The sequence below is a fragment of the Xyrauchen texanus genome, chromosome 1 (assembly GCF_025860055.1).
Source record: "Xyrauchen texanus isolate HMW12.3.18 chromosome 1, RBS_HiC_50CHRs, whole genome shotgun sequence".
NCBI classification, from domain to species: Eukaryota; Metazoa; Chordata; class Actinopteri; order Cypriniformes; family Catostomidae; genus Xyrauchen; species Xyrauchen texanus.
The window spans coordinates 8311360-8338033 of record NC_068276.1 but is presented as its reverse complement, the minus strand read 5'-3'; the positions used below and the strand labels follow the sequence as shown (position 1 = coordinate 8338033).

General features: G+C 40.5%; 1 protein-coding gene across 1 annotated transcript in view; it reads right to left on the bottom strand.

Moving 5' to 3' along the window:
- Positions 1–1073: 1073 nt before the first annotated feature.
- The window catches only part of LOC127659711 (calpain-1 catalytic subunit-like), a 91067-nt gene continuing 65466 nt past the window's right edge, over positions 1074–26674 (bottom strand). Inside the window, exons 14-22 of the mRNA XM_052149694.1 lie at positions 22346–22385; positions 22169–22234; positions 22012–22069; positions 18535–18599; positions 13712–13780; positions 13116–13194; positions 6677–6793; positions 4430–4488; positions 1074–2624 (exon numbers count right to left, since the gene is read on the bottom strand). Of these exons, the coding sequence (XP_052005654.1) occupies positions 2598–2624; positions 4430–4488; positions 6677–6793; positions 13116–13194; positions 13712–13780; positions 18535–18599; positions 22012–22069; positions 22169–22234; positions 22346–22385 (580 nt within the window). The 3' untranslated portion in view covers positions 1074–2597. The remainder of the gene's footprint in view (positions 2625–4429; positions 4489–6676; positions 6794–13115; positions 13195–13711; positions 13781–18534; positions 18600–22011; positions 22070–22168; positions 22235–22345; positions 22386–26674) is intronic.

Genomic DNA, 26674 nt, shown 5'->3' with positions numbered 1-26674 from the left:
CATCGCAAAAAGATCTGTGTGCCTTTGCAATAGTTTGCGTTCCCTTGCATTAAGTTTTGGATTCCCTTGCAATAAGATTGGAGTGCCCTTGCAATTGTTTGTATTCCCTTGCAATAGTTTGCGTTGCATCACAATAATTTCCCTTATGACTCCGTCAACTTGACTTTGCATTTATTAACACATATGGGGAGTGCCTTCCTACACAACCTATTTGAAACCTCACTACAATGTTAATTGTTAAAACCTAACGCCAATATTTTATCTAAATTACACAATGATGATACAATCGACATTATAGACATTACAGTTTTATTGTCTGTTAATTCCTGATCTTCAGTAAAGCTGCTTTGAAACGATGTGTGTTCTGAAAGGCACTTTACAAATAAAATTGACTTGACTTGACAGGCGGCCGGCTAGGAGACCAAGGGGACTAGAGCAGATCAGGCGGATGGCCTGGAGACCAAGGAGACCAGAGCAGATCAGGCATACAGCTAGGAGACCAAGGGGACCAGAGCAGATCAGGCAGATGGCCTGGAGACCAAGGGGACCAGAGCAGATCAGGCGGATGGCCTGGAGACCAAGAGGACCAAAGCAGATCAGGCCAGGAGACCAGGGGGACCAGAGCAGATCTGGGGGACGGCCAGGAGACCAGGGCAGATCTGGGAGATGGCCAGGAGACCAGGGCAGATCCGGGAGACGGCCGGGAGACCAAGGGGACCAGAGCAGACCAGACAGGAGACCAAGGAGACTAGAGCTGATCAGGCAGACGGCCAGGAGACCAAGGCGACCAGAGCAGATCAGGTGGACGGCCAGGGTCAGGAGGCCTGGGATGTGGCAGTAGGACAGGGAGTGGATCAGGAGGTCTAGAAGGCGGTGGCCGTGGCAGGCGTGGGCGTTGGCTCGTTGGCAATGGTAGGCGTGAGCATTGGCCGTGGCAGGCGTGAGCGTTGGCCGTGGCAGGCGTGAGCATTGGCTCGTTGGCCTTGGCAGGTGTGGGCGTTGGCTCGTTGGCCGTGGCAGACCTGGGAGTTGGCCGTGGCAGGTGCGGGCGTTGGCTCGTTGGCTGTGAAAGGCGCTGGCTCGTTAAGAGGATTCTCAGAGGTGAATGTCTCTAAAATTAAATGAATGTACTCTTCCCACGTTTAGTTCCTGGTCTCCGGTAATTCCCTCCATTCATTGGCATGGAGGCTGATCTGGTATAGGGACTTTAAGTGGCCATCAGCAAAACCAGTGCATCTGGCTATGGTGCTGAACAGATGAGAGTATTCAACGATAGGGAGGTTTGCACGGCTCCCTCCGCTGCTAGATCCATCTTTTGGTCAGTTCTTCTGTGACGAGGCAGGCAAGGAATAAGGATCTAAACGCAGCTTTATTGAACTGAAAAAAAAACAAGTTAACTCGGTGCAAAAGGAAAAGAAAAACACTGGGAACCAAGCACAGAACATGAAAGCTAAACATGCAAGAACTGACACAGGAAACAGGGAAACGAATGGCTTAAACACACAAGGGAACAAACAAGGGAACGAGGAACACCTGTGGAAACAATCAGGGAATGAGAAATAATCAGGGAGAACCAAGGAATAAAACTACAAAGGACTACAAAACTAATAGGAAACAGGAACTTAACAAGAATTTCAACATAAAAGTACAAAAACAAAAGACAACAGGGAATATGACAGAGGTAATGCAAAGCACTATTAAACATGATCTGGGCACACGTTCTCCATTTTGAAGAAAGTTTATTGAAAACTCACAATTGAATAAAAAATGATTTATATATATTTTTCTTCTTCTTCTTATTATTATTATTATTGGGCACAGCATACTTATGTCGTGTTTACTTTCATTTTTTTCTAAACTAAGTAAATAAGATTTCTGTCCATTCTCAGTTGTTTTGCCAATGTCTACAGTATATTGCATTTATATGTATTTTGAAGGCATTGCTCATATAAACAGAACTAATGGAATGTATATGAAAATAAAAATGTTCATGTCTCTTTCAGCTTTTTAAAAGAACCTTTTCAGTACATCTTGATCAAATTGTGGCATAATACAATGGTGTATGAAATTCAGTCCAGTTTAAAACATTGCGCTTCAACAACAGTAACATGCATAGTCTCACTATGCACCAGCACATGCATTTCTTATACAGCAATTTTTAAGTGCACAACATTCCAGATCTGAGATTCATTGAAAAATATAATGCATTTCATGTTCATAAAATGTTCATTAAAGTCTTTTATAATGATTGAAATTGGCAATGAGTAACTAATTCATTTGGCACGGGAAGTGTAAACAAAGTTTCTTTTGGCAGTCCAGGGAACAATACATGCAACTAATTTCAAAAATGGCAAGAAACAGGTAAATGTCTATTCTGAATGTCTTGGTATAGGCTTCTCTTGACTTTATGAATACTCACTAATGGCACAGTGTTATGTAAATCATGTTCTGATTGCAGGTATTGTAAACAAGGCCTATTACTAAGTTTGAAGCAACAAGTGTAGATAGTTTGAAAAAGAGGGCACTCTCAGTTTGAAGCCTAAAGAAGCAGAGGCTGCAGCACTGGGCACTGAAGCACTGGAAATCCACCCGTTATTTCAGGCAAACATGGTCAGATAGATCCACTGCAAGAGCAAAAAGAGAACAGAAAATATATTAGGCCACTAACACAGACACAAAAGGCCAATGTATTCCACAATAAGATGGTGCCGTTACATACTTAACATTATTTTTTATGTTACAGTGGCTATAACAAACCTGGGGACAAGATTCAACAATGTCTGAATAATAACCAGGTGTGTTATTATCAAGTAGGTCTACAGTTTAAATAACTCCTGGGTAGACCTGGGTAGGGTTGCACCAGCTAAGGTCAGGTCTCACTTAAGCTGGGGCATAAGGTCAAACTATGTGCTTAGTAACTACTAGTTAGTTTATAACTTCATCAGTGCTTAATTTAGTTGCACCACTAAATCTTAAGGCAAGACTTGTTGGTCATAAGATTGCAGTCAATCAATGTATAGTTGCATAATATAATGTTTACCTTTATTCATCCAAAAAGCAGCCTTCAAATTTTTTAAAAGGAAAGTGTTGTAAAGCCATGCATTTAAGTTTTATCTTGTTACGATTGCTGTTCAAACAGTCAGTTTGTCACATAACAGTCACGTAACAGTCAGTGATAACAAATTACATTTCCTACCCAGGAAAAAAACTGTAAATAATAAATTGTATATTTAAATAATATTATTCAGGAACTGTGTCTAAAATTAACAAGATGCAATTAATAAATACAAATACAACAGATTGGAAAAAATTAAATGTATTAATTTTATATACAATATATTTTGTATATGTTGAAACTAGGCATTCCAATAACACCTGGGTGATGCGCACAGGAAAGTCCACCATTTAGATCATGTTTCATGCTAAAGAGTCATTAAAGGTGCACTCAGTAATTTTTTCCTCATTAAAAAAGTTTTACTCCTAAATGAGTTATAATTTTTTTATATATTTATAAAATCATAACCACTCACATGAGATGAGGACTCTAGTCATATCAGTAACCTAACCATAATCAGTAAAAGCTGTTTTATTCTACATGGAGAGGGTCCCCACATGGGGGCGGCCATGTTAGAATTACATGGCCAGCAGAATACAACTCGCTTTATCTCAGTAACCACTCTAATATTGGACACTTTCACTCATGGATTAAAGTAATCATAGCTGACTGTGAATAGTGAATTTCTACAATGGCATCTGAAACTGAAAGCAAATGAATTTGAATGATGCTACATCCAGGCCCCTAGGAGTCAGTGTAAGTCCAAAAAAACGTACTTGAAAAATTGCTGAGTGCACCTTTAAGAAGTCAGGGTTTTTTTTTTACATTATGTGCTTTTTGGTACATGTAAACTAGTGTAAATATCAACATCATATATGTCTAAATGTTTGAAGTCTGTCACAACAAACATGTCAATCTTTCCATTAGTCAGAGGCTTCAGTAAATATTTAGATTGCACGTACGGTTTACGTTAAATTGTTAAATAAATTACGTACAATAAATCCATTGTAACGTAGTGCCCACTTCTGCTACAACTTGTCAAAGTTGTAAGTTAAAGAGGAAAATGTTTTACGCTTATGTTTGCTATAGTGCCCCTTGCTGCAACACTGAGAATGCAACGCATACTTGCAATATCATTATGAATTGTGGCCTGACACATTTAAAAACACAACAATGCGAGTTGCGTAGCAAGAAGTACTGTATGTTTCGCTTTTAAGAGTTACAAATATTGTGAAACATGTTCATACTCCTTCTCAACATATTTTCATTAAGTGTAGCATATTTACTATATGTTGTAACAGGCAGATGTCGTAAACCAAGTAAACAGTCATTTGAGAGAAATGTACATGTAAGTGAAGTGAACTGAAGTTAAACCTGAAAGAATGTGAGCGATACTACTCCATCATCGTCTGTGTCAATGGTCTTGAAGGTCTCTGAAAAACACAAAGGTCTTAGTTAGGATATCCTAATAGCTTTATGCCATGTTCACATCATGTTGGAAGTACTGTTAGTATGGGATGATAACACTGAAATACTCTTCGCTGTACATGTCCTTGGACTCAGAAATAATTTGTTACTATGGTAAAGCTTGAAATGCCAAAATGGATCCATGGCTGTCTTATTTTCTGGCCGCCTACATAATCAAGGCTGTCTCGTTTCAGAAATGCAAGTAGTAAACTCCGCATGCAGCCTTTGAATGCAACCTTCTTCCACAGGAATTCAGAGGATGTAAGAGGTGTACACTTCTTTGACACTCACAACCCACAATTCTGAACTCGAATGGATACTTTGACAATTTTCAATCTGGTTTCCGATCACATCACAGCACAGAGACAGCGCTCATAAAGATAATAAAAAATATTCGCTTAAATACTGATACAGGCAAATTATCAGTACTGGTACTACTCGACCTCAGTGCTGTATTTGACACTATCGATCACAACATACTTCTTGACAGGCTGGAAAACTGGGTGGGGCTTTCTGGGATGGTCCTAAAATGGTTCAGGTCATACTTAGAAGGGAGAGGTTATTATGTGAGTATAGGAGACCATAAGTCTGAGTGGACGTCCATGACATGCGGAGTCCCTCAAGGCTCAATCCTTGCGCCACTCCTGTTCAACCTGTATATGCTCCCAATGAGCCAAATAATGAGAAAGAACCAAATTGCTTACCACAGCTATGCAGGCGACACACAGATCTACTTAGCCCTATCACCTAAAGATTACAGCCCCATTGACTCCCTGTGCCAATGCATTGATGAAGTAAACAGTTGGATGTGTCAAAACGTTCTTCAGTTAAACAAAGACAAAACTGAAGTCATTGCGTTTGGAAACAAAGATGAAGTTCTCAAGGTGAATGCATACCTTGACGCTAGGGGTCAAACAACTAAAAATCAAGTCAGGAATCTTGGTGTGTCTCTAGAGTCAGACCTTAGTTTCAGTAGTCAAGTCAAAGCAATAACTAAATCAGCATACAATCATCTGAAAAATATTGCAAGAATTAGATGCTTTGTTTCCAGTCAAGAACTAGAGAAACTTGTGCATGCTTTCATCACCAGCAGGGCGGATTATTGTAATGGACTCCTCACTGGCCTTCCCAAAAATCCATAAGACAGTTGCAGCTCATACAGAACGCTGCTGCCAGGATTCTGAGCAGAACCAGAAAATATGAACATATCACACCAGTCCTCAGGTCTTTACATTGGCTCCCAGTTACATTTAGGATTGATTTTAAAGTATTATTACTGGTATATAAATCACTCAATGGGCTAGGACCTCAATATATTACAGATATGCTCACTGAATATAAACCCAACAGATCACTCAGATCATTAGGATCACATCAGCTAGAAATACCAAGGGTTCACTCTAAGCAAGGAGAGTCTGCTTTTAGCTATTATGCCAGCCGCAGCTGGAACCAGCTTCCAGAATAGATCAGATGTGCTCCTACAGTAGTCACATTCAAATCCAGACTCAAAACACATCTGTTTAGCTGTGCATTTACTGAATGAGCAATGTGCTACTGTGTGTCCGACTGTTTGTAAAGCACTTTGAATTACCATTGTGTATGAAATGTGCTATATAAATAAACTTGCCTTGCCTTGTGCTTCAACAGAAATTTTAATAATTTCTCTGAAAAAAGGATGCTGATTTACACAAAAAAAGTAATGTTGATTCCTAAGTTGAAGTACCTCGGGAGATGGGAGTGAAATATATAATAATTTATAAATGTAAAAAAATACAAAAAGTAAATTTAAAAGTACAGCCACAAAATCCATGTTCTTTTCTCTTTAAAGACGCTCGGTATACTGCTTCCTACTAAGGATGCGTCCTACCTAGCCACAGCCTTCGAAATGAGACACATCTTATGTCTAGCTCTGTTGTGGATTCATTACTGTACAATACATTAATTTAAGTCTTATTCTCTTATATTTTATATATAACTGTAGAGAAATTTTCTAATAATTATGATATTTATAGTGAGTGAAATACCAAACTTCCTCAAACTTTTGAATTCACTGCAATTTTGGTTGCTTATGTCATAATGGAAAAAGCTTGAGCTTTCATAAAATTCACTTTCCAACTTGTATTGCAAGTTCTACGGCATGAAATGACAGCTTACTGAACATGGTTTCCAGTCGCACTAAACAGGTGACAAAATTGTCGAAATCCACTGAGAGGTTCTCTTCTTTGTAGCGAAGAATAATCAGCTGGAATATATGATTGGTCAGCTTAAAACCTGAACAGAGAAACATTTAGTTAAAACAGAAAGTGGACAATGTAAACAGTGTTGATTACTTCTGAAATGTAATCAGGTACTTATTATAAATTACACAATTTAAATTGTAATCCATTATGTAGTCTTTTAGATTACACATTTTAGGTCATCTAATCTGATTAATTTGGAATACTTATTTAATAAAACAATGTTAATTTAAAATGTATTAAGCAACAATCCTTTCATTTATTTTTCTCCCCTATTCTCCCCAATTTGGAATGCCCAATTTCCAATGTACTCCAAGATCTCATGATGGTTTAGTAACTCGCCACAATCCGGGTGCTGGAGGACAAATCTCAGTTGCCTCCGCATCTGAGACCGTCAATCCGTGCATCTTATTATGTGGCTTGATGATAGCTTCACGCTATTCTCCGTGGTATCCACGCACAACTCACCATGTGCACCACCGAGAGCTAGAACAACAAATTATAGCGACCACGAGGAGGTTACCCCATGTGACTCTACCCTCCCTAGCAATCGGGCCAATTTGTTTGCTTAGGAGACCTGGATGTTGTCACTCAGCACGCCCTGGATTCAAACTCGTGACTCCAGGGTTGGTAGTCAGCGTCAAAACTCGCTGAGCTACCCAGGCCCCCAACACTCCTTTCATTAAACATTAGTAAACATATACTGTATACCAGTGGTTTTCAACCAGTGGGCCGAAAGTATTGCAGGGGGGCCGACAATTATTATTATTAATGGAAATAATAATTTTGTTAATATATGTAAAAATGTCTAAGTCATAATTAAATATCATAATTCGATATATAATAACAAAATAAAGAAAAATAAATATTAAACTTTTACTGTGCGTTCACTATTCAAGCTCGCTGATTGGTTAAGGAATAACATGCCAATTTGACATAATTTTGCTGCATAAAGTAACTGTAGACTACAACCGATTTAAAAATGGATAAATGGTTATCAATAGGGCCATTGAAAAGGACAAATACAGGTGTTATTTCATCTACATGTAAGGATCAGGGTTTCCGTTGTCCGGTAATTACCGGACATTGGCCGGTAAAAAAATTCAATGTCCGACAAAATTAAATCTCTCCGGTCAAATTGTCCGATTAAAATTGCCTAATAATCCCGTCCCCCTAACACAACCTGAATTTGAGAATAAGCCTAAAATGTATAAAGCAAAAATACACCGATCTCTTGCTATGTTATAAAGGAACAGGCTCTATCGTTTGAAAGTTATGAAACAACATCGCATGCTGCATTTCAAATAAAGCGCACGCCTAAAACGGCCGCAATATAGACCTAAACAACGAACGATTGAGTGAGACGTTTCAAATATGGCCAGGCCCAGGCAGACTAGCTTTAAAAGCTTTTTTCAGAGGCCAGACGATGGTGAATCAGGAACATCTCATTATAGATAGATCAGTGCTAATCCGCGCATTCGTGCAGTTTTTTTTCCTCTATCATCAAAACTGAATAGCCTATGTTCATCAGTGCATGGTTACAGTCTATATCAAGCAGGGACACGTTTGTGTGCATTTTATTTTGTGATTTCACCGGAATTAATAGAGAGTCTCCGCAACGGCGATAGATTGAAACGCGCGTCCTAGTGAAGATTGCGCAACTCGCGCAGCGCGTCGTCCATGCAACTGATAGCAGCGGACACGAGCGCTCAGCTTGATTTAAAAAACAACAGATTTTAGCGCTAGATCTCTTATTTAATAACGGACTAAATGAATGATCTGCTAGTTAACTGGAGATGTTTTATTTATTTGTATTAGGTACATCCGTGCCTCAATGTTTCAAAAAGTGAATGTGTGTGAAACCACAGTAAAAAACAATTGGCGTTGATTGACGCCAATCGGACGTTCATGTTTTTTTTTTTCGTCTATTTGAAAGTTAAGCTAATAATAATATGTTGCATTCTATACGGCCTGATTACGTCATTTTTTAAGTTACATAGACTGCCTCCAGTTTTCCTCAACTTGACTAATTAAGAGGCGATATATTTGACCGGCATATCATCAAAATGTCCGTAAAACGAAACCTCTGCCGGTCACTTTGACCGGCACCATTTTTTTCTAGCGGAAACTCTGGTAAGGATAAATATTCAGCAATGCCAGACACCGAAAAGACTAAAAATAAAGCTAAACAAAGAAAATACAGAAGTGACTAACTAGCGCTAGGCTTCACATGTGTGGGAGCGGAGAACGAGCATCTACCGTTCTGTGTTGTATGCTCAGAATTCTTGTCAAATTAAGCTTAGGAACCAAACAAACTACGATGGCACTTGGAGACAAAACATAGAAAATATGTGTCCAATTCTATTGAGTTTTTTGAGAACAAACTTAAAGAGTACCAAAGCAGGAAAAAAACACTTGCAACTGCGTGCTCTGGCAACGACAACAGTAAAGCAGTGAAGGCATCTTATCGTGTAGCAAAGCTCATCGCAAAGGCTGGAAAACCTCACACAATTGGTGAAACATTTATTTTACCAGCCGCGAAAGAAATGATTGGCATGATGTGTGGAGAAAAGGCCTGCAAGCAGTTATAGTAAATCTGATTTAATCATTAGATAATACAGTTGAGAGAAGAATAAATTAAATGACAGATGATATAACTCTATAAGAGAGTCGCTTTTATGCCCTACAGCAGTATAAATCGTCCGATATTGCAAACATTTCCAATCTCTTGCTTATGTACGGTATATACATACAGGGGCGAAAATTTCATGAAAATGTAGGGGGGCAATAAACATAACAATTCTCAAGAGCAATTTTTGAAGGGGACACCAAGGGATTTTTTTGTTTTTGCCCCGTTTGTATTTGTATTATTTTATTTCTTAAACAATTATTTTAAGAATATATCATTATATTATTTACAATACACATATTTTAATGATATTTTAGGGGGGGACAACCCTCAGATGATTTCCGCCTATGTGTACATAATTATATTACAAGAATTACAAGAGGATTTCCTTTTCTGTAAGCCGATGCCAGCTCAATTAACTGCTGAAGCCATAATTTATATTTTGAATGCATTTATTGTGTCAAATGGAATAGATTGGTCTAAATGAATGGGTCTGAGCACAGACGGAGCAAGAGCGATGGTGGGGCATCACAACGAATCATTGTGTGCGTGAGAAAGGTTGAGCCGCTCATGAGCTCCATCCACTGCAGTTTACATCATGAAGCACTAGCTACCAAGAAGATGCCCACAGATCTCAGATGTGTAATGGATGAGGCTGTTAAACTAGTTAATTTCTTAAAGACTAGGCCCCTTCAGTCACATTTGTTTCGACTTCTTTGTGAAGAAATGGACAGTGACCCTGTTCAGCTTCTTTTACACACTGAGGTACGATGGCTTTCACGAGGCAGGATGCTTACTCACCACTTCAAATTACACAACGAAGCACAAATGTTTTTATCCGACTCCAAATTTCACCTTTCGGAACCGCCTTAGTGATTTTAAAAGGCTTGCAAAATTATCCTACCTTTCGATATTTTCAATCACCTAAATGGTCTGAACTTGTGTCTTCAAGGCAAATCAGTGACAGCGTTTCAAGCCCAAAATAAAATTGAAGCCACAATAAAGTAACTGGACATGTGGGCCAGGCGTATTTGCAAATCAAATTCTGAATCATTTGAGAATTTGTCACATTTTTTGACAGAAGAATCCATCAGCCTACCCGCCTCGGTTGCAAAGCTGATCTGAGGAGCCAGTTGCATGACTACTTTCCATCTCCAGATGTTCATGTAACCTGGATTGAAAATCCTTTTTAAAACTTGCGTGAGGGAGCCGTCGCAAGTTTAAGCGCAAAGGAACATAATAGCCTTAATGGCTTATTTTGTGACAGTGCTTTAAAATGACAATCTTTTATGAATTTTTGGATTCATACTCTCCCTGAGTTTCCTGATCTTTTTGGCAAAGCTCTGAGGTTTTTGATGCTATTTCCGACAAATACCCGCTGCCGACCTATGCCTGGATCTGGATTTCCCGTTTTCCTGAGCACTGCCAGCCCGAGTCTCTCGAGGCTCGGTGACCCATTATCTGCATTTTCTGTTCATTGCCAGTTTATTCAATAAAGACTGTTAACAATCTCCACTTCTGAGTCCTCAGTTACCAACCCGACATAAATAGTCGGGTCCGTTTTTTTGCAGTGGACAGCGGAAACGTTTGTGTTTGGTTGTGTTGGCCATGAGTTGAAAAAGGTTGGGAACCACTGCTGTATACAAATAGAAACGTACTCTTTGTTAGTTGCTATGTAAAAAAGGTGCCTGAAGGGTCATACAAATTAAAGGTACTAAAGATAGAAAACAATGAGAACAACCGTATAATTAATTTAATTAGATTTAATTAGAAAAGAATTGTGGCTTTTTAGAAATTAGGAACAGGGATTGGACTTTTATTATCCACCTTTGAAATCAATAATGAGAGAATGTCTCTAGATATGATGTAGAGGTGTACAATTTGTACAGCATAATTATTCATGTGAAGGTTTGGCCTTAACCTAAGACAGACACTTTTTCTGCCATCCTGAAGCATGGGCCAAAATGCATTTGCATGGTACAAAAGTACAAAGTTGCACGTGACCAGCACCTCTGAAATGCTTTTTTGCAATGTGTTTTAAGAGAAGAATATCTAAAGGGCTTCTTTGAAATACATTCTTTTCGATGCAGGGTGCAAATACAAACAGTTTGGCATTTATTTGTGTATTCAATTAGAAACTAGAAGTATGAAAAGTGTTAGAAAAATACTATCCAAGGCAGATTAGGGTGCAACAATATTAATAAATCTTGATTAAATATAATCGGTTACTGCTAGAGGTGTAACGGTTTATCGTGGCACAGTACATCTAGGGCTGTAATGATTGCTTGATTTATAATATAACTCGATTAAAACATTTCCTTGATTTCAAAATTGTCGATTCGACAAATGGAAAATAATGCAGAAGTGACACAGTCCACGGAACACATACAGTAAGTATGTAGCACAAGCACAACAATGACCGCAACTGCCTTAAAGAAGCTCAATGCAAGAGACTAAAAACATATATCTTGAATGACGCAATTTCATACATTTTTTTATTCTGTTTTGCATGCAAGTGATAGTTAAAAAAAACAACAAGCTAATAAAATGACTTTTATTTCTCTATAAAATTGTTTAACCATGTATAAAACTCATCCTTAAATGAACAAGATTGGTGGGCAGACATTGTTTCTGAAAAGATACAATATTTTATTTCCATGGCCTGTTTTCCCATATTTGAGTTCTAAACTAAAATGGGTAGATTATGTGTAACTAGTTAAAGAAAGAGGATTTTGCATAAAAACAAAACAAAAAATGTTGGGCACACCTGGAGAAGCCAATCTCTGTGAGCTTGAATTGTGTACATTTTTATATTATAGATCTGCTTGGGTGTCTGTTGGCTTAAGAGATTGTCTGCACAAGTACACAGTACTGAATGTGAACAAAATATGGGCTAATGATTGGTATATGCGAAACTATAAATTGTTCTAACCAACTAGTCGGTGGGTTGTCTGAATGACTAATAAGTCGTAAAGAAGCCATGCATATTTAGGCTGGTCATGTCCAACACACAGATCGGATGTGTTTCCTTTGGGGTGTTCGCATAAGACACTTTCTTGTGTTCATATACAGCTGGATGGATAAACACAGGGGTTTCGGGACACGTGTTTAAGAGTTGAACTATTTAAAATTCACACACCATCTTAAAAATTAGATGCTGATAAAACAGCCAGAGACAAGACACAATTGTCAAAGATTTCAAGCTGGATGTGTGCATAGACCAACAATTAAAAAGCACAGATTGAATTCAACAACGTCCAGCCCTTCGATAGGGTAAAAAATAGGGCAAATATCTATTAATTGATAAAAACTATCATAGCCCACACAAACAAACGCTGTACGACCTGCAAATTATGAATTAGAAATTAAACAATGTTCACAGCAGGCAATTTAAAGTCTAACAGCAATTACTTTGAAATGTATGATTGAAGACTGTGTATTTGCTACCCAGGCATTGCTCTGGTGGCTATTGCCACAGTGTTTTAAATATGGTGAATTTAGAGACACAACTTCTTGCAGAGAGTTACAGAGCTGAGTCTAACAACAGAAATAGAAGATGTGTCCTTGATTCATTCCTTTACAGCATTGCTGAAAGCTGCAACAAAATGAGTCAAATATCTAGTCGATCTCACTAATTCACTGGTGGACTGCTAGTCGACTGGTCGACCATCCTGACCCATCTTTACTAATGAACAAAGCAAATCAAAAACAGTTTCAGGCTGTGTACCTGCTGCGTCCAGAGCTTGTCGCATCTCGTAAGAGCTCATTGTACCAGATTTATCCACATCATACTCCCGGAAGATCGCCTGTAAACATTCGGCCAGGGAAGGGATTGAGATAAAGGAGGAATAGTTAGTGAGTTGAGAGTAAACTGGTCATGTTCAGCACAGTTTCTTTCCCTGAAGTCCACACATAAGGTTTCTTGATTTTAATGACCATTTTTCACCTCGCTCTGACCATTAGAATTAAATTAACTGTTTTAGCAAATGTAATATTTATATATGTAAATTACCTTTGTTTTGATTGGCCTCTTCAGAAGTTAAAAATGTGTAACGATGCACCCTGCAAACTGTTGTTAAGTAAATGTGGGCAGTCGTATACTAACAAGCTCATAGTTGTGACATCATCACCGATGAACATGCCGTTTTAACAGCTTAGTTTGAATAAATGGTCTGAGTTTACTGGAGGGAGATTTGTGTTGTGAATTTTAAAGTATGTCTCCACAGTACATTAAACTTTTTTAAAGGAGTCATATTTTATCATTTCACATAAGAACATTTGTTGTAAACAATATCTCTAAATATAATGACAGTATCATCTCACCAGGTAGCGTTTAATCTTTTCCCACAACACATGAAATTCTGCGAGTCCGAGTTTACCACTCCCATCGGTCTATGAACATGTGAAGGAAAATAAGAGCAGCACAAGCAGAAAGACAGCAAGACAAGAAAAGACATTGTAAAGTTATATTCCCACACAGAGCAAATATTCAGTTAATACGTGTAGCGAAAAAAAAAAAATATAAATAAAAACGTCATGTTACTGTTGTAACCTCCATTCCCCGATGGAAAAAACAAGACGTGTCGATTGTAGTGACACAAGGGGTCTCTTCTGAGAGCCTCGCGTACCTCTGAACTTGAGAAATGGCCAATGTCAAGTTGGCAGACAGAATTTGCATGCCCCGCCCCCGGACATAGGGTTATAAAGGGGAGCGGGCGAGCGACTGTCAGACAGGTTTTCACTGAGGAGCCGAGAATAAGGTTATGGCGCATTACAGAGGTAGGGATAGTGACGTGGCAAGGGGAACACAACATCTCGTTCTTTCCATCGGGAAACAGAAGTAACCATGACTTCTCCTTCCGTCTCTCACTCGACGCTGTGTCGACTGTAGTGACACAAGAGGTCCCACTTCAAAATGTCATGCACTAACCCACCTGACAAGGGAGGAGTTGCTACAGAGACGGCACAGCGGGGGCTGCCCAAGGGAGATGCGGGTCCTGCCAGCAGGGGGACCGTACCGTGGAAAATACATCACAGGGAGTTGCCTGAAGCGGGAGCTATGCCTGTGGAGCCCAAGCCCAACACGGAGCACTCGACTCGTGGTGGGTCTGGTGACGAATTTCTCAGCTGAATTCACCAGCCAGAGGGCTAGGGAGGAAGAGCATCCAGGAAGCAAGAGCTTAGTGGCTAACCTGGGAAAGAAGGCACTCTGGATCAACTTGGTAAACGGCGCAAGGTGCAAGCGGAACCCCGCTGTTCCGTATTACCGAGTTCTACTGGCTCAGACCTGACAAAACACAGGACCAGACTGACTCAACCCTGAGGTTGTAGAACCTAGCAAATGTGTTGGGTGTTGCCCAGCCTGCTGCTCTGCATATGTATGCTAGGGAGGTGCCATGGGCCAGTGCCCACGAGGATACCACACTTCTCGTAGAGTGTGCTCGAACCCGCAAGGGGGAGGGGGGGCACGGCCTGGGGGTGATAGCCTAGGGGATAGCATCAACAACCCAATGAGGTTTAGAGACAAGGTTTCCTTTCCGCTGTCCGCCAAAGCAGACAAAGAGCTGCTCAGAGCATCTAGAGCCCTGTGTGAGGTCCACATGTGTACGCAAATCACGTACCGGACACAGCAACAAAGAAGGGGGTTGTAGGAACCTTGGGCACGTAGCCCGGCCGCAGTCTTAGGATGAGGTGAGCATCTCCAGGCAAGTCTCTCTGACAGAGAACGCTTGCAGGTCCCCAACTCTCTTGATGGAAGCGAGCACAATCAGGAGGGCCGTGTTCAAGGAGAGGGCTTTGAGCTCAACTGAATCAAGCGGCTCGAAGGGTGGTCTCTGGAGGCCTGAGAGGACCACTGAGAGATCCAAGGAGGGAACAGGCTTGGCCGAGAATGGTTCAACCTCCGGGTGCCTCTTAAGGAACCTGATAATCAAGTCATGCTTATCAAGGGACTTGCCATCCAATGCGTCGTGGTGGGCTGCAATAGCAGCAACATACACCTTCAAAGTGGAGGACAGCCTCCCTCCAACCTCTCCAGCAGGAATGAAAGCACTGACTGAACTGCGCATCTCTGTGGGTCTAAAGATCTGGAAGAGCACCAATTTGCGAACAGACGCCACTTTAGGGTGTAAAGCTGCCTGGGGGAGCTCTGGCTTGGTTGATCGTGTCTACGACTGCAGGTGGTAGACCACTGAAGTCTTCCGCGTCCCATCCAGGGGCCAGACATGGAGGTTCCAGAGGTCTGTGTGCAGTGCGAGAGGGTGTCCAGTCCCTGAGAAGGGAGGTCCTTCCTCAGGGGAATTTGCCAGGGAGGTGCTGTCACAAGGAGCGTGAGATCCGAGAACCAAGTCCGAGTGAGCCAGTAAGGAGCCACTTAGGTGACCTGTTCCTCGTCTTCCTTGACCACCAGTGCAAGAAGGCTAACTGGGGCGAATGCGTGCTTGAGCTGTGTGCCAGTGCGTCTGTGCCGAGAGGGGCCTCCGTTAGGATTTACCAGAGCGGGCAGTGGGAGTTGTCTGTGCCCTGCAGTCCCAGATCAGCTGGACCACCTGGGGGTGGAGCCTCCATTCTCAGCTGAGCGAGATCTGTCGCTACAGTGCGTCCGCAATCGTGTTGCCGTCGCCCGGGATGTGAGTGGCGAGCGGCGACCTGAGTCACGGCTGACTCCAAAGGGGGAGATGGTGGGCGAGTTGTGACGTGCGATGGGAGCATACGCCGCCTTGACAATTAATGTACGCTACCGTGGTGGTGCTGTCTGAACGGATCTAGGCAAGGAGTACAGCCAACAACTCGAGCCAGTTGATGTCTGCCAACGCAGACAGGGCCCCGTCCAGGAGCCAGCGGCTGCGTGCCCGTAGCACAAGGCACCCCAACCCAGTTGAGAGGCGTCTGCGGTGACCATGACACGTCTGGACACCTGCTGTAGGGGGACTCCTGTCCGCAGAAAAAAGAGGTCTGTCCAAGGGTTGAAAGTCTGAAGGCAGGAAGGGGTGGTTAACACACGGTATGTCCCGAGGCTTGGGTGCTGAGAAAGACTCAAAGCACTTACCTTGCTCCGCGCACCCAGTAGGGGCGGGTTATAGAGCGAGGAGGGAGGAGGTCCTGTAGGGACGTCTTCGGAAGGCTGGCCTGCCGGGGTTGGACAGTTGCAAGGTAAGTGCTTCGGGTCTTTTCTCAGCACCAGAGCCTCGGGACGCACCTTTGCCTACCGACGCCGTACTACCTGCTCCGCCCTGCTGCGAAGCCCCGACGGGTACGTCAAAAATAATCGTCCAAGCACGGAGCATGGATGCGTGACTTTTCCTTCCCAACCCGTCACGCCCCTTCGTTGCTGTGTCCGGTACATGCTTTGAGTACCTATTTAGACCGCACTCAGAGCTTTAGACGTTCTGAGCAGCTCTTTGTCTGCTTTGGTGGACAGCGGAAAGGGAACACTGTCTCCAAACAGAGGATCTCCCACTGGGTGGTGGAAGCTATTTCATTGGCCTATTGCACCCAGGGCGTGCCCCCCTTGCGGGTCCAAGCACAAGGAGTGTTGCATCCTTATGGGCACTGGCCAGAGGCACCTCCCTGGCAGACATATGCAGAGCAGCAGGTTGGTCAACACCTAATACCTTTGCGATATTTTACAATCTCAGGGTAGAGTCTGTTTCGTCCCATGTTTTCTCAGGTCTGAGCCAGTAGAACACGGTAACACACTGACGGACTGACCGGGTGGATTGCTTGCACCTGAGGTTTACCTCAATAGAGGTAAAACCATGCGCATTTTCTCCCAGGTGATCCCACTCACTCGGCCTCTGTGTATACATGGACCGCCCCACCATCCAGGGTAGTGAGAGCAGACGAGCGAGCAGGTCGGTTTCGGGCAGTAAAAGGTGCCCTCCACGAACTCGTCGGCTCATCATGCACTTCCGGGAAGAAAGGTAAGGGGGGTGGTGGGGGGGATCATGACTATGAGCAGCGCCCTGGCCCGAGGAACTGATCGAGTAGCCGTGAGGGGGGACGGAGGTTTCCAGTCCACCTCGTGCTCACGGTGGCGTGGGAAAGCATAGCGGACATCCGTGCGTCAGGCTCAGACTGGGCGAGCAGACTCGAAGGTGGCAGCCCATATGAGTCAGCAGCATCAGACACCGCTGTGACGCTCTACGATGCAGCGACGAGAATGGAGAATGCCGGCTGGCCACGATGCGAGCCGTACTCATCCCGAGCTCAGACGGAAGTAAGCAAGCATGCCGGGGGGCTTTTACCCGGTGGAACTACATCTTTAAAGAGACACGTCCTGAAAAGGATGTTCAAAGCCTGCTGTGTATTGCTCTTTTATGAGTGGAAACTCAAACTCTTTTAGAGGAAATAAACTCTTTTAGGAGTAAAAACACTCTTACAGGCAATGAAAGCGCTGCCGAAGCGCCCAGGGGTGTGGACTGCACAGCGTGTAGAGAGGAGAAAGCCGCTGAAATGCACCGTAGATCCAACAGCAGTGCTTATCGCCAGTAGAGGTGAGTGGAACAGTGATGAACTCAGCTTTGTTGTTGCAACTGCTCGACTATGAAGAAAAAATCTGTCTCACAGTCGCTCGCCCGCTCCCCTTTATGCCTGTATGTTCGGGGGCGGGGCATGCAAATTCTGTCTGCCAACTTGACAATGGCCTTTTCTCAAGTTCAGAGGTATGCGAGGCTCTCAGAAGAGACCCCTTGTGTCACTACAATCAACACAACGTCGAGTAAGTGACAGAAGGGGAACAATGCATTCCTATGGACCTATTCACACCAGACATTTTATTTCATCTTGTATATGTTGTTTTTTTTACCTTAAGAAAAAAAAACAAAGTTTGAGTTAAAAGCTTATGAATACAGTTATTTTTGCATTAAAGCTGTTGATATCTGTAATGTAAGATACAATTACTGCAGTGCTTCTTAATTTTTTTTTTAATCTCACATTTCCCTACGTCTGAAAATGCATACATCCCTAATACAACCCTAAGCAGAATTTTGCCTTCATCCATAATGCAGGTCTTCAGCTGCACAATAGTACAGGGCTTTCGTTGCCACATTTTGAAGGACAACGGCAAACCACATACCACATTATGTGGGGCATCAGATGAAGCCTCACATAAAACAATGCAAGAATTTTTTTTTTGGAAAGGATACGTCCATGAGGTTGATCATGCTGCGGCAGGCCTCCTTACCAAAGCCATCTGTCTTCAAATCTTTATCTGAAAATAAAACAAATGATGAAGAGTTTTTACAATTAAAATATTTTTGAAAGGCATTAGCCCTGTTCCAAACCCTAGTGAGCACCCTACCTTAAGCATGACGCAAACAGTAGTCAGCAACAATATGCTTCCTTCAAAGATACCTTATTTTGCCAGCATTGCATATATTCTTCACGGTTTAGGCAATACCAGAAATGCAAATTTAAGTCAAGAGAAATTTGTATTATACTTGTATTGCATTCAATACAGAGAGTAAAGATAAAATAGCTTCAACTAATTGCAAATGGATTATTTCACCTAATACTTTTTTTTTATGTTCTACATGCTTATTAGTATGTTGAGTAAATAGTTGAGCTACCACAAATTTTCAAACCATTTCAGAAATTTTCAAATATTCAAACTTGGTGTATCATGTTCGGTGTAAGGTATGGCGGAGGATCAGTGCCTTAACAGATTCCCGAACAAACAAGAACTTACTTTTAAAACCCCCCCTAATTACTGAAATAGCGCCAACCAGCCTCCACAAGCACAATAAATGTATTGACAAAGAGACAATGAACTATTGACAGAGAACCGCATGTGACATCCGCATGCTCACCACGTGCTTATCATGTGGACAGGAAGGGGGAAACTTTGAACGTAAAAATGTGTGTGTGTGTGTGTTTTCCAGTTAAACACAGAACTGCATATTGCTAATGAAATACGTGTAATCCCTGTATGTTGTGTATTTCTGAGGTATATCAAACTCGTTAGAACTGTTTCGTGTGTGTTTTAAACTCTGAGGCCTCATATTTAATAGCCTCAGTGTATATTCCCTTTCTAAGTGTACTAAATATACTTTTCTTGGTATCAAATTAAACCTTACGATTTGGCCTAGCTAAATTCGAATATAAGATCTTCAGTAGAATGATATTACGTTATGTTTTGCCATCTTTTGAGTCATTCAGCCCAAAATCTCTTACCGTCATAAACCCAGCCAGAAACATGCAAATGAGCCGTGACGGAACAAAGGAATCATTCTCCTGCCCAGAGTAATGGAGGCCTTTACGACCTCCAAAGGAATGTTCAGAGAAGTGCTGACCCTCCCTTCATTCTCTTACTGAGAAAGAGAAATGAACCCTGTTAATCCTATATATATATTCTATATATCCATGTGATAAATATTGACATATATCTAGTGTGCCATCTCACATTTTCCCTTAAATGTGCTTGATCTATGTTTTCTTGCAAACTAATGGGTTAATGTTTCAGACTTTGCATACTATGGTTAACCAAAATCATATGTGTGGCATATTTGGTCTCTATAACTTGGTATTTTGAAGATCGAAATGACTGTGTACATGATATGTCGATAACAACAACATATTAGTATTAAAAGTATATTTCCTATTTTCTTTCTTGCACATGCAATGGGCAATTTTACAACAAAGAGCAATAAACCAAATTCCCGCCTGGAACCCAAACCCTTCTCATTGGTCGAGCCAATGAGAGGTGGGACCTGTTTCCCGAGGGTATAAAATTGCTGCGCCCACTTCCTCTCATCCTCTTATCTTACCAATTCTTCTCTCTTAGCTCGCTCTTAGCCCTGTCGCTTATCTCTTGCTCTCTTGCCCTCTGAGCCTTGTGCTCTCTCACTCTCTCGCTGAATCATGCCACACTAGAAGGCCCCAAGGACTCCCAAGCATGTGCCAGGCTACCTACAGCCTTGACTGCCCATTCACCAAGATCCTCTGACTCTCACTGGTTCTCTCTCTCATCAAGACAACATCAAAGATCAACTGGAGCCTCAACAAATTGCATCAGGACAGTTTATTTCAAATGGGACATGCAAGTATCAAACTTAGTCTCATTATTTGATACATTAAGTATCCTTAACCCCTTTCTAAAAAGGGCGTGTCAGAACTAATATGATGGTTTGCTCAGGCTGTTGATCTGCTGAACTTCAAACAATGCTATAACTTCTTGCCTTCCTGTATTCTGTTTCAGCCCTCTTTCCCTTGGTAAACTGTATGAATGTATGTATATGTATGTTAGAGTAGTTTAAATGTTTGGTCTAGTTAATAAAGTCTTGTTCATGTCACATGTAAAGTTGTCTGTGTCTCAAGCTCATATCTAAAGTCACTAATCATAGATTTTGACTACTTGCTCTTAATACTTAGTAAGAAAGACATTTCCCTTGCCCCGGAAATGTACATTTCTATTAATTAATTAATTAATAACCAAAATTGAGTGTTCACGGGATGAGCCGAGTATTTGGTTGTAATGTTAATGTAGCTACATCAAGTTAACCCGATTAACTGATCCAAATATTCATAATCGATTATAACAAGTTATGATTGATTATTAATATTTCATAGAGCTGATTCGCTTCCTAATGGTGGAAGAATATAGAGCTGATTCGCTACATCGGTTACGACACATGTGAAAACCAATGGCATTTGCTGTCAATGATGTTAAACCTTGACGTACCAAGCTGGAATAGGCAAAAGCGCGAATACGATTTGAGAACTACAGCTGGGAGGAAGATGTTCAGTGAATAACAAATTTATTTTATTTTCAATAAGATAAACTGTTTGCCTTAACAATTTTATTGAGGAGTCAAAGGAGTTCTAACATATCTGGAAAGAGCTATCCATTAGCATAGCCATTCTTCTCAAATGGAATTATTCGGCTCGTCCATGCAGCCCCGGAAGTACGCACCCTGGATGCTGCTATCTTTAACTCTTAAGGCTCTTAGCTCAGAAGACAAACATTTTTAGAGCCGTTTTCTTATCCAGAAATGCCATGTGACTAATCACTCTATATTAGAACAACATGCAGCCGAATGGGAAAACAAGCCAATTTCACACTGTTAAGATCCCTCCAAAGAATTTTAATATAATGACATTTTTGCTAATTATTTGTTGGTTGCAAAAAATTAAATAAAAAATAAAGTCAACTTTTGAATGGCCATCAATGAAATGATGGAGATGCAGCATCAACCACTAGGAGCAAACTGGACCATGCTATCGAGCCAAAGCTTGACTCCTGGTCGAGTCTCTAATGAGTTTCTCAAAAGGAGTGCTATGTGTTGCAAGTGTGAGTAAATGTTAAGATTGTTGCTCTCTCTTTAGAGCATTTTAAAGATGTGTTTACGGCATGTCGGAATTACCGCAATTAAGAAATTCCAACGTGTGAAAAGCATTCAAGTGTTTATAGAAATCATACTTACAAGTTGTACACTCAGAATTCAATAAAAGCTTTGACTTGACATTCCTGACTTGTTACTGGAGTGCTTTCTTTGTTCTTAAACATTTTTTAACAAAGCCAGTTAGAATGCAGCTGCCTTACATAGACATTTAACAGTGAGACAGCTCACTAGAGTTTGAAACAGCTATTTGAAACAGTAGCTATTGTTTTAGAAAGAACTTACGTTTGCTGATAATTCTGTTTAGTAGGGTCTGCAACTCTGTGATACTGATCTCCATGTCCTAAAAATCACATTCACACACAATCACATATGTTTAATTTGTTAATGCATCATAATATTTAACTGGCTGACAGGATTTATTCATTAGATTCTCTCTTACAGGTCCAGCCAGCTGTCTGAAGAGATTCTTAAACCCAGGATCAATCTGAATCTCATCCAGATGTTGCTAGAGAGAGACAGAGAGAGAGAGAGAGAGAGAAAGCATTTACATTTTTTATATAATTTATGACATCATATAGCTGTATAATGTAGCTATATCTCATCATTATCTCCTCACCTCATCAGGAAGGTCAGCTGTGACCTTATCATCCATTTCCCTGAAGGACACAAATATACATTTTGATCGGATTAGCCGTATTCAAAGTTGTAAAATTACTATAATCACACATGTGACTGCACATTCTATTAATATTAATTCATCGCTACATTACTTCGTAACTGCAAACATCCAACACTTTGGATAATAAACTTTAATAATTGGAAAACAATTGCTTATTTTGATAATTATTAATAATTTATTTAACAGTTTATTGAACATTGGTCTTTTTTAGTAATGCTGCTGCCACCGTTCTATAACAGCAATATGCCACTTCAGTCCATGGGCTATATTTTTGTGAGTGCACAAAGCACAGCACTATATGCTCAACGACCGTGCGCAACGTCTTATCCTATTTTCGTAAGAGCTTTCATTTTAAGTGCAATTTTTGTGCCAGAGCAAGTGGCCATGTGTGGGAGTGTTTGCACTATCCGTGGTTATATGCGTGCAAACTGTTGGTGTATCGTAAGTTAATGAAGCGGCGCAAAGCGCACTTTGCAACATTTGCTATTTTGAAAGACGTTTTCAAAGTCTTAATTCAGTTTCTATGTTTGCAGTTTGGAGATTCCACCAGCAGGTGGTAATAAAAGTTAATGTGCAAACTCTGAAAATATTGTGGAATATCAAATTATGTCCCTGACAACTGCAGTTTAATTAAAAATGTTATAAGCTATCTATAGGTCATGGTTATATTATTATTTGAAGAAAATGTGAGTGGTGCTTGCCCGTGCAAAACTAGACTGTTGTGGGTGCCAGGGCATTGCTACTGTACATGGTTTCTGGCGTTCTGTGTATTTTTAGCACACTACTTTTTTAGCACACTGCTACACTATACAGTGTTCTGGGTGGTTGCTAGGGGATTTCTTACTAGCCAAAGTAAAAACAAAAATTCTATAATAATCTGAGGGAGTACTCAGAAAACTATCTACAGACTATAAAATCCTAAACTATTGGTTTAGTAAACATGGTAATTTCAGTTAGCATCTCAAGATCTTATGTGTTCACATTGTGTCAGAATTACTGTGAATACAAGATGGCAACTCCGAGATTTTATTCAAAGCTCTTCTGGTCCTCGGACCTCAGAAGTAGTTTGTTTCTAAGGCAACACTCTTAACACCAAAATTGCTTTGTTGTTGATAATACAAAAATAATAATCACTACAGAAAATCTTTAATTCATCTCTGTAGGTTAAGATGGCAAGATGTTCAAGAACAAAGAAAGTGCTCCAACAATGGTGTGCAACTTAACTTCTCTGATTAGTTCATAAGGCTTTGCAATTGTGAAATAAGGGCAAGAACTTCCTGTTCAATACAAAACCAGGGAGGGGATCTCTCAGGTGGAAGTGACCAATGAGCCAAATGTCTGAGACCGAATGCATAATAATAATAAAACAAAATCTTGGGTAGGCCTAGCCCAACTTTGACATTCAGCTAATGAAAATTATTAAAATGCAATCTAGGACGTTTACCATTCCAAATGAAGGACTTCGCTATGCTATCAAATCACTTGAAATACAGGGAGAGATTGTAACATGTAGTTAAATTTTGGAATACAATTAGTTAATAACATTAATCTTCCCAATCATAGATAAATGTAATGAATGTACAAAATGTATAATGAATAATCAAATGTAACCTGCCCACATCGCTCGAAAAACGTTTTATTAAGAGGTCAAAATTATCTAACTAAATCAGACAAACTTGCTGGGAATAAAATGCCCAAATACTTAATGCCCTGTTTGGTCCACTTGGAAGGCATCCGGCTGGAAAGCAATTACCAGGCTGTATGCTGTCAGAGCCAAAGCTTCAGATTTATACAAACTGAATCTGTATCCTGAGAACTTAGAAAAGGAATTAGTAATTATGTGGAGGCAAGGCATAGATCTAATAGGGTCAGAGATGAATAATCAAATATCATCTGCATAAAGTAAAAGCGCCACACCTCCTGGAAAGTCATCTTCCCTTCTTATTGCATGCTGCAAATGGTTCCAGGGCAAGACAGAACAATAATGGAGAAAGAGGGCAACCCTGATGGGTGCCCCTATCCAGAAAAAAATTATCTGAAATTAATCCATTTGTTTGTACCGCCGCTATCGGGTGTCTATAAAGTAACTTAATCCATCCAATAAAAGTACTCCTGAACCCGTGTATTTCCAAAATCTTAAAAGATATTCCCATTCTTCCCTGTCTAGCTGGATCAGGGAAACTGGATGATAACTTTTACATTTGCTTAGATATTTGTCCTTTTTAAGAATCAAACTGAGCCGACTTGTGTCATGGTTGACCGAAGCTTTCCATTCTTTAATGATTCGGTATAAACGTCTAACAAAAGTGGAGCCAGTTCTGTAACATAAGATCTAAAAATTCAGCGGCAAAGCCATCTGGCCCCAGAGCCTTGCCTGTAAGCTAGGCCTTAATTACCTCATCAAGCTCCTCCAAGGTTATCTCAGAATCAAGAGAATGTTTTTGCTCATTCGTCAATTTAGGGAGTTCTAATGGTTCCTCAAAGTTTCTAATGTCTTCATCAATAGACGAACACGTGGAACTATAGAGATAAAGATATAATTCTTTAAAAGCATTATTAATATCTATGGCTGAGGTAAATATTTCACCACCAGCAGATTTCACTGAGGGAATGGTAGAAAAAGACACTCTCTACTTTATATATCTAACCAAAAGCTTCCCTGCTTTGTCCCCCGACTAAAAATATGACTGTCTTGCCCTGAATAGCCAAAACTCCACTTTATGCCACAAAATAGTATTATATTTGTATTTCAATCGGGTCAATTCTCTGAGGCCATCAGGCAACTTTCGGCGCTTCTGCTCTGCCTCAGCACTTTTAATAAGATCTCTTCCAACTCCACGAGTTCTCGTGCTTTGGAATTTTTTTATAAATTAATCATACAGTATAATCTGACCCCTGAGATGCCTCCCAAGCCACGTCCACAGAGGATACTGAGGACCAGTTGGTCTCCATATAGACATTGATTTCAGCCTTTAGCATTTGTTGGAATTCAGGATTTTGCAAAAGGGATTCATTAAAGCACCAACTATATGATTTCTTTTTCAACGTATTTGGCAACACCTCTAAAGTCACCAGGGCGTGATCTGAGACTTAAATGTTTCCAATTGAACAATCAACAACAGATGAGATGACTATGATATATATACACATAAATATAAAAAAAACTATTCTAGAATCAATCTTATGGAATGCTGAAAAAAAATTATAGTCCCTACCAGATGGGTTCAAAAGTCACCAAATATCTGTAACCAAAATTTTTACACATCCTGTGAAGGATTTTGCTCTAGGGGGCATACACACTTTTGCTTCACTATGATCAATGTCTGAATCTAAAAAAAAGATTAAAGTCTCCTCCCAATATTATATTACAAGATCAATAAAAAAGCCCTGACCATCAGCGTTAGGTGCGTAAACCAAAATAAATAATCTTCATTTATGGGGTGCCCCAACCCATTCACATTCCACGTGGAGAGAGACAATCCGCTCATATTAATATTTGACATTTGGGCATGTGTAAAAATACAATTATAAAGACCACATTCCAACATTGGTGCAACAATCAACCCCAGAACATCCCCCAAAACAAAACAAAAAAACAAACAAAAAAGAATAACGTGCGCATTAACTCCGTGGATGATCGTCCCTCCAAACTCAAACAGTCCATTTACACCTACGACGTTCCCCACAACAAATATGCCATCGGATTGCTCAAGTATGGTGCTTCTATCCAAATTTTGTGAGACAGAATTACACAACAGAAAATAATCTATAAAACAAACTCCAGCCAAAAGGCTGAATAAGCATAAAGAACATGTTGATTCATCCACATAACTGTCCAGAAGGCGAGTTCCTCCACAAAACAAGCTCCAGCCACTAGCGGAACCAGCACACACAAAAAAAATATTATTAAACGTACAGTTTCTTCGGGCAACAAATGTTTAGTGAGCCGAAACTTAAGATAAGATCATAAGTTTTGTTGTCAGAGAAATCTGACAAAATTTTGAGAACTTTTAAGGTTAACACAAGAAAAAAAATCTGCCAATGAGGTAAGAAAAAAAATCCCTTTAAATTACGTTTATTTTTTCTTAGCCCATTGGCAAACAGTTTTTTCCTGAGCATAAATCTCACTAAATTCGAATAGATTTATTAAAAAACATGACTTAAAATCTAATGCCATTTTGCTTGCCAAGTAAATAAATCATGTTTTAAAAATGTTTAGATATTTTTTCTGGAAAGCAAGACAAAAATACTAGAAAAATATTTTTT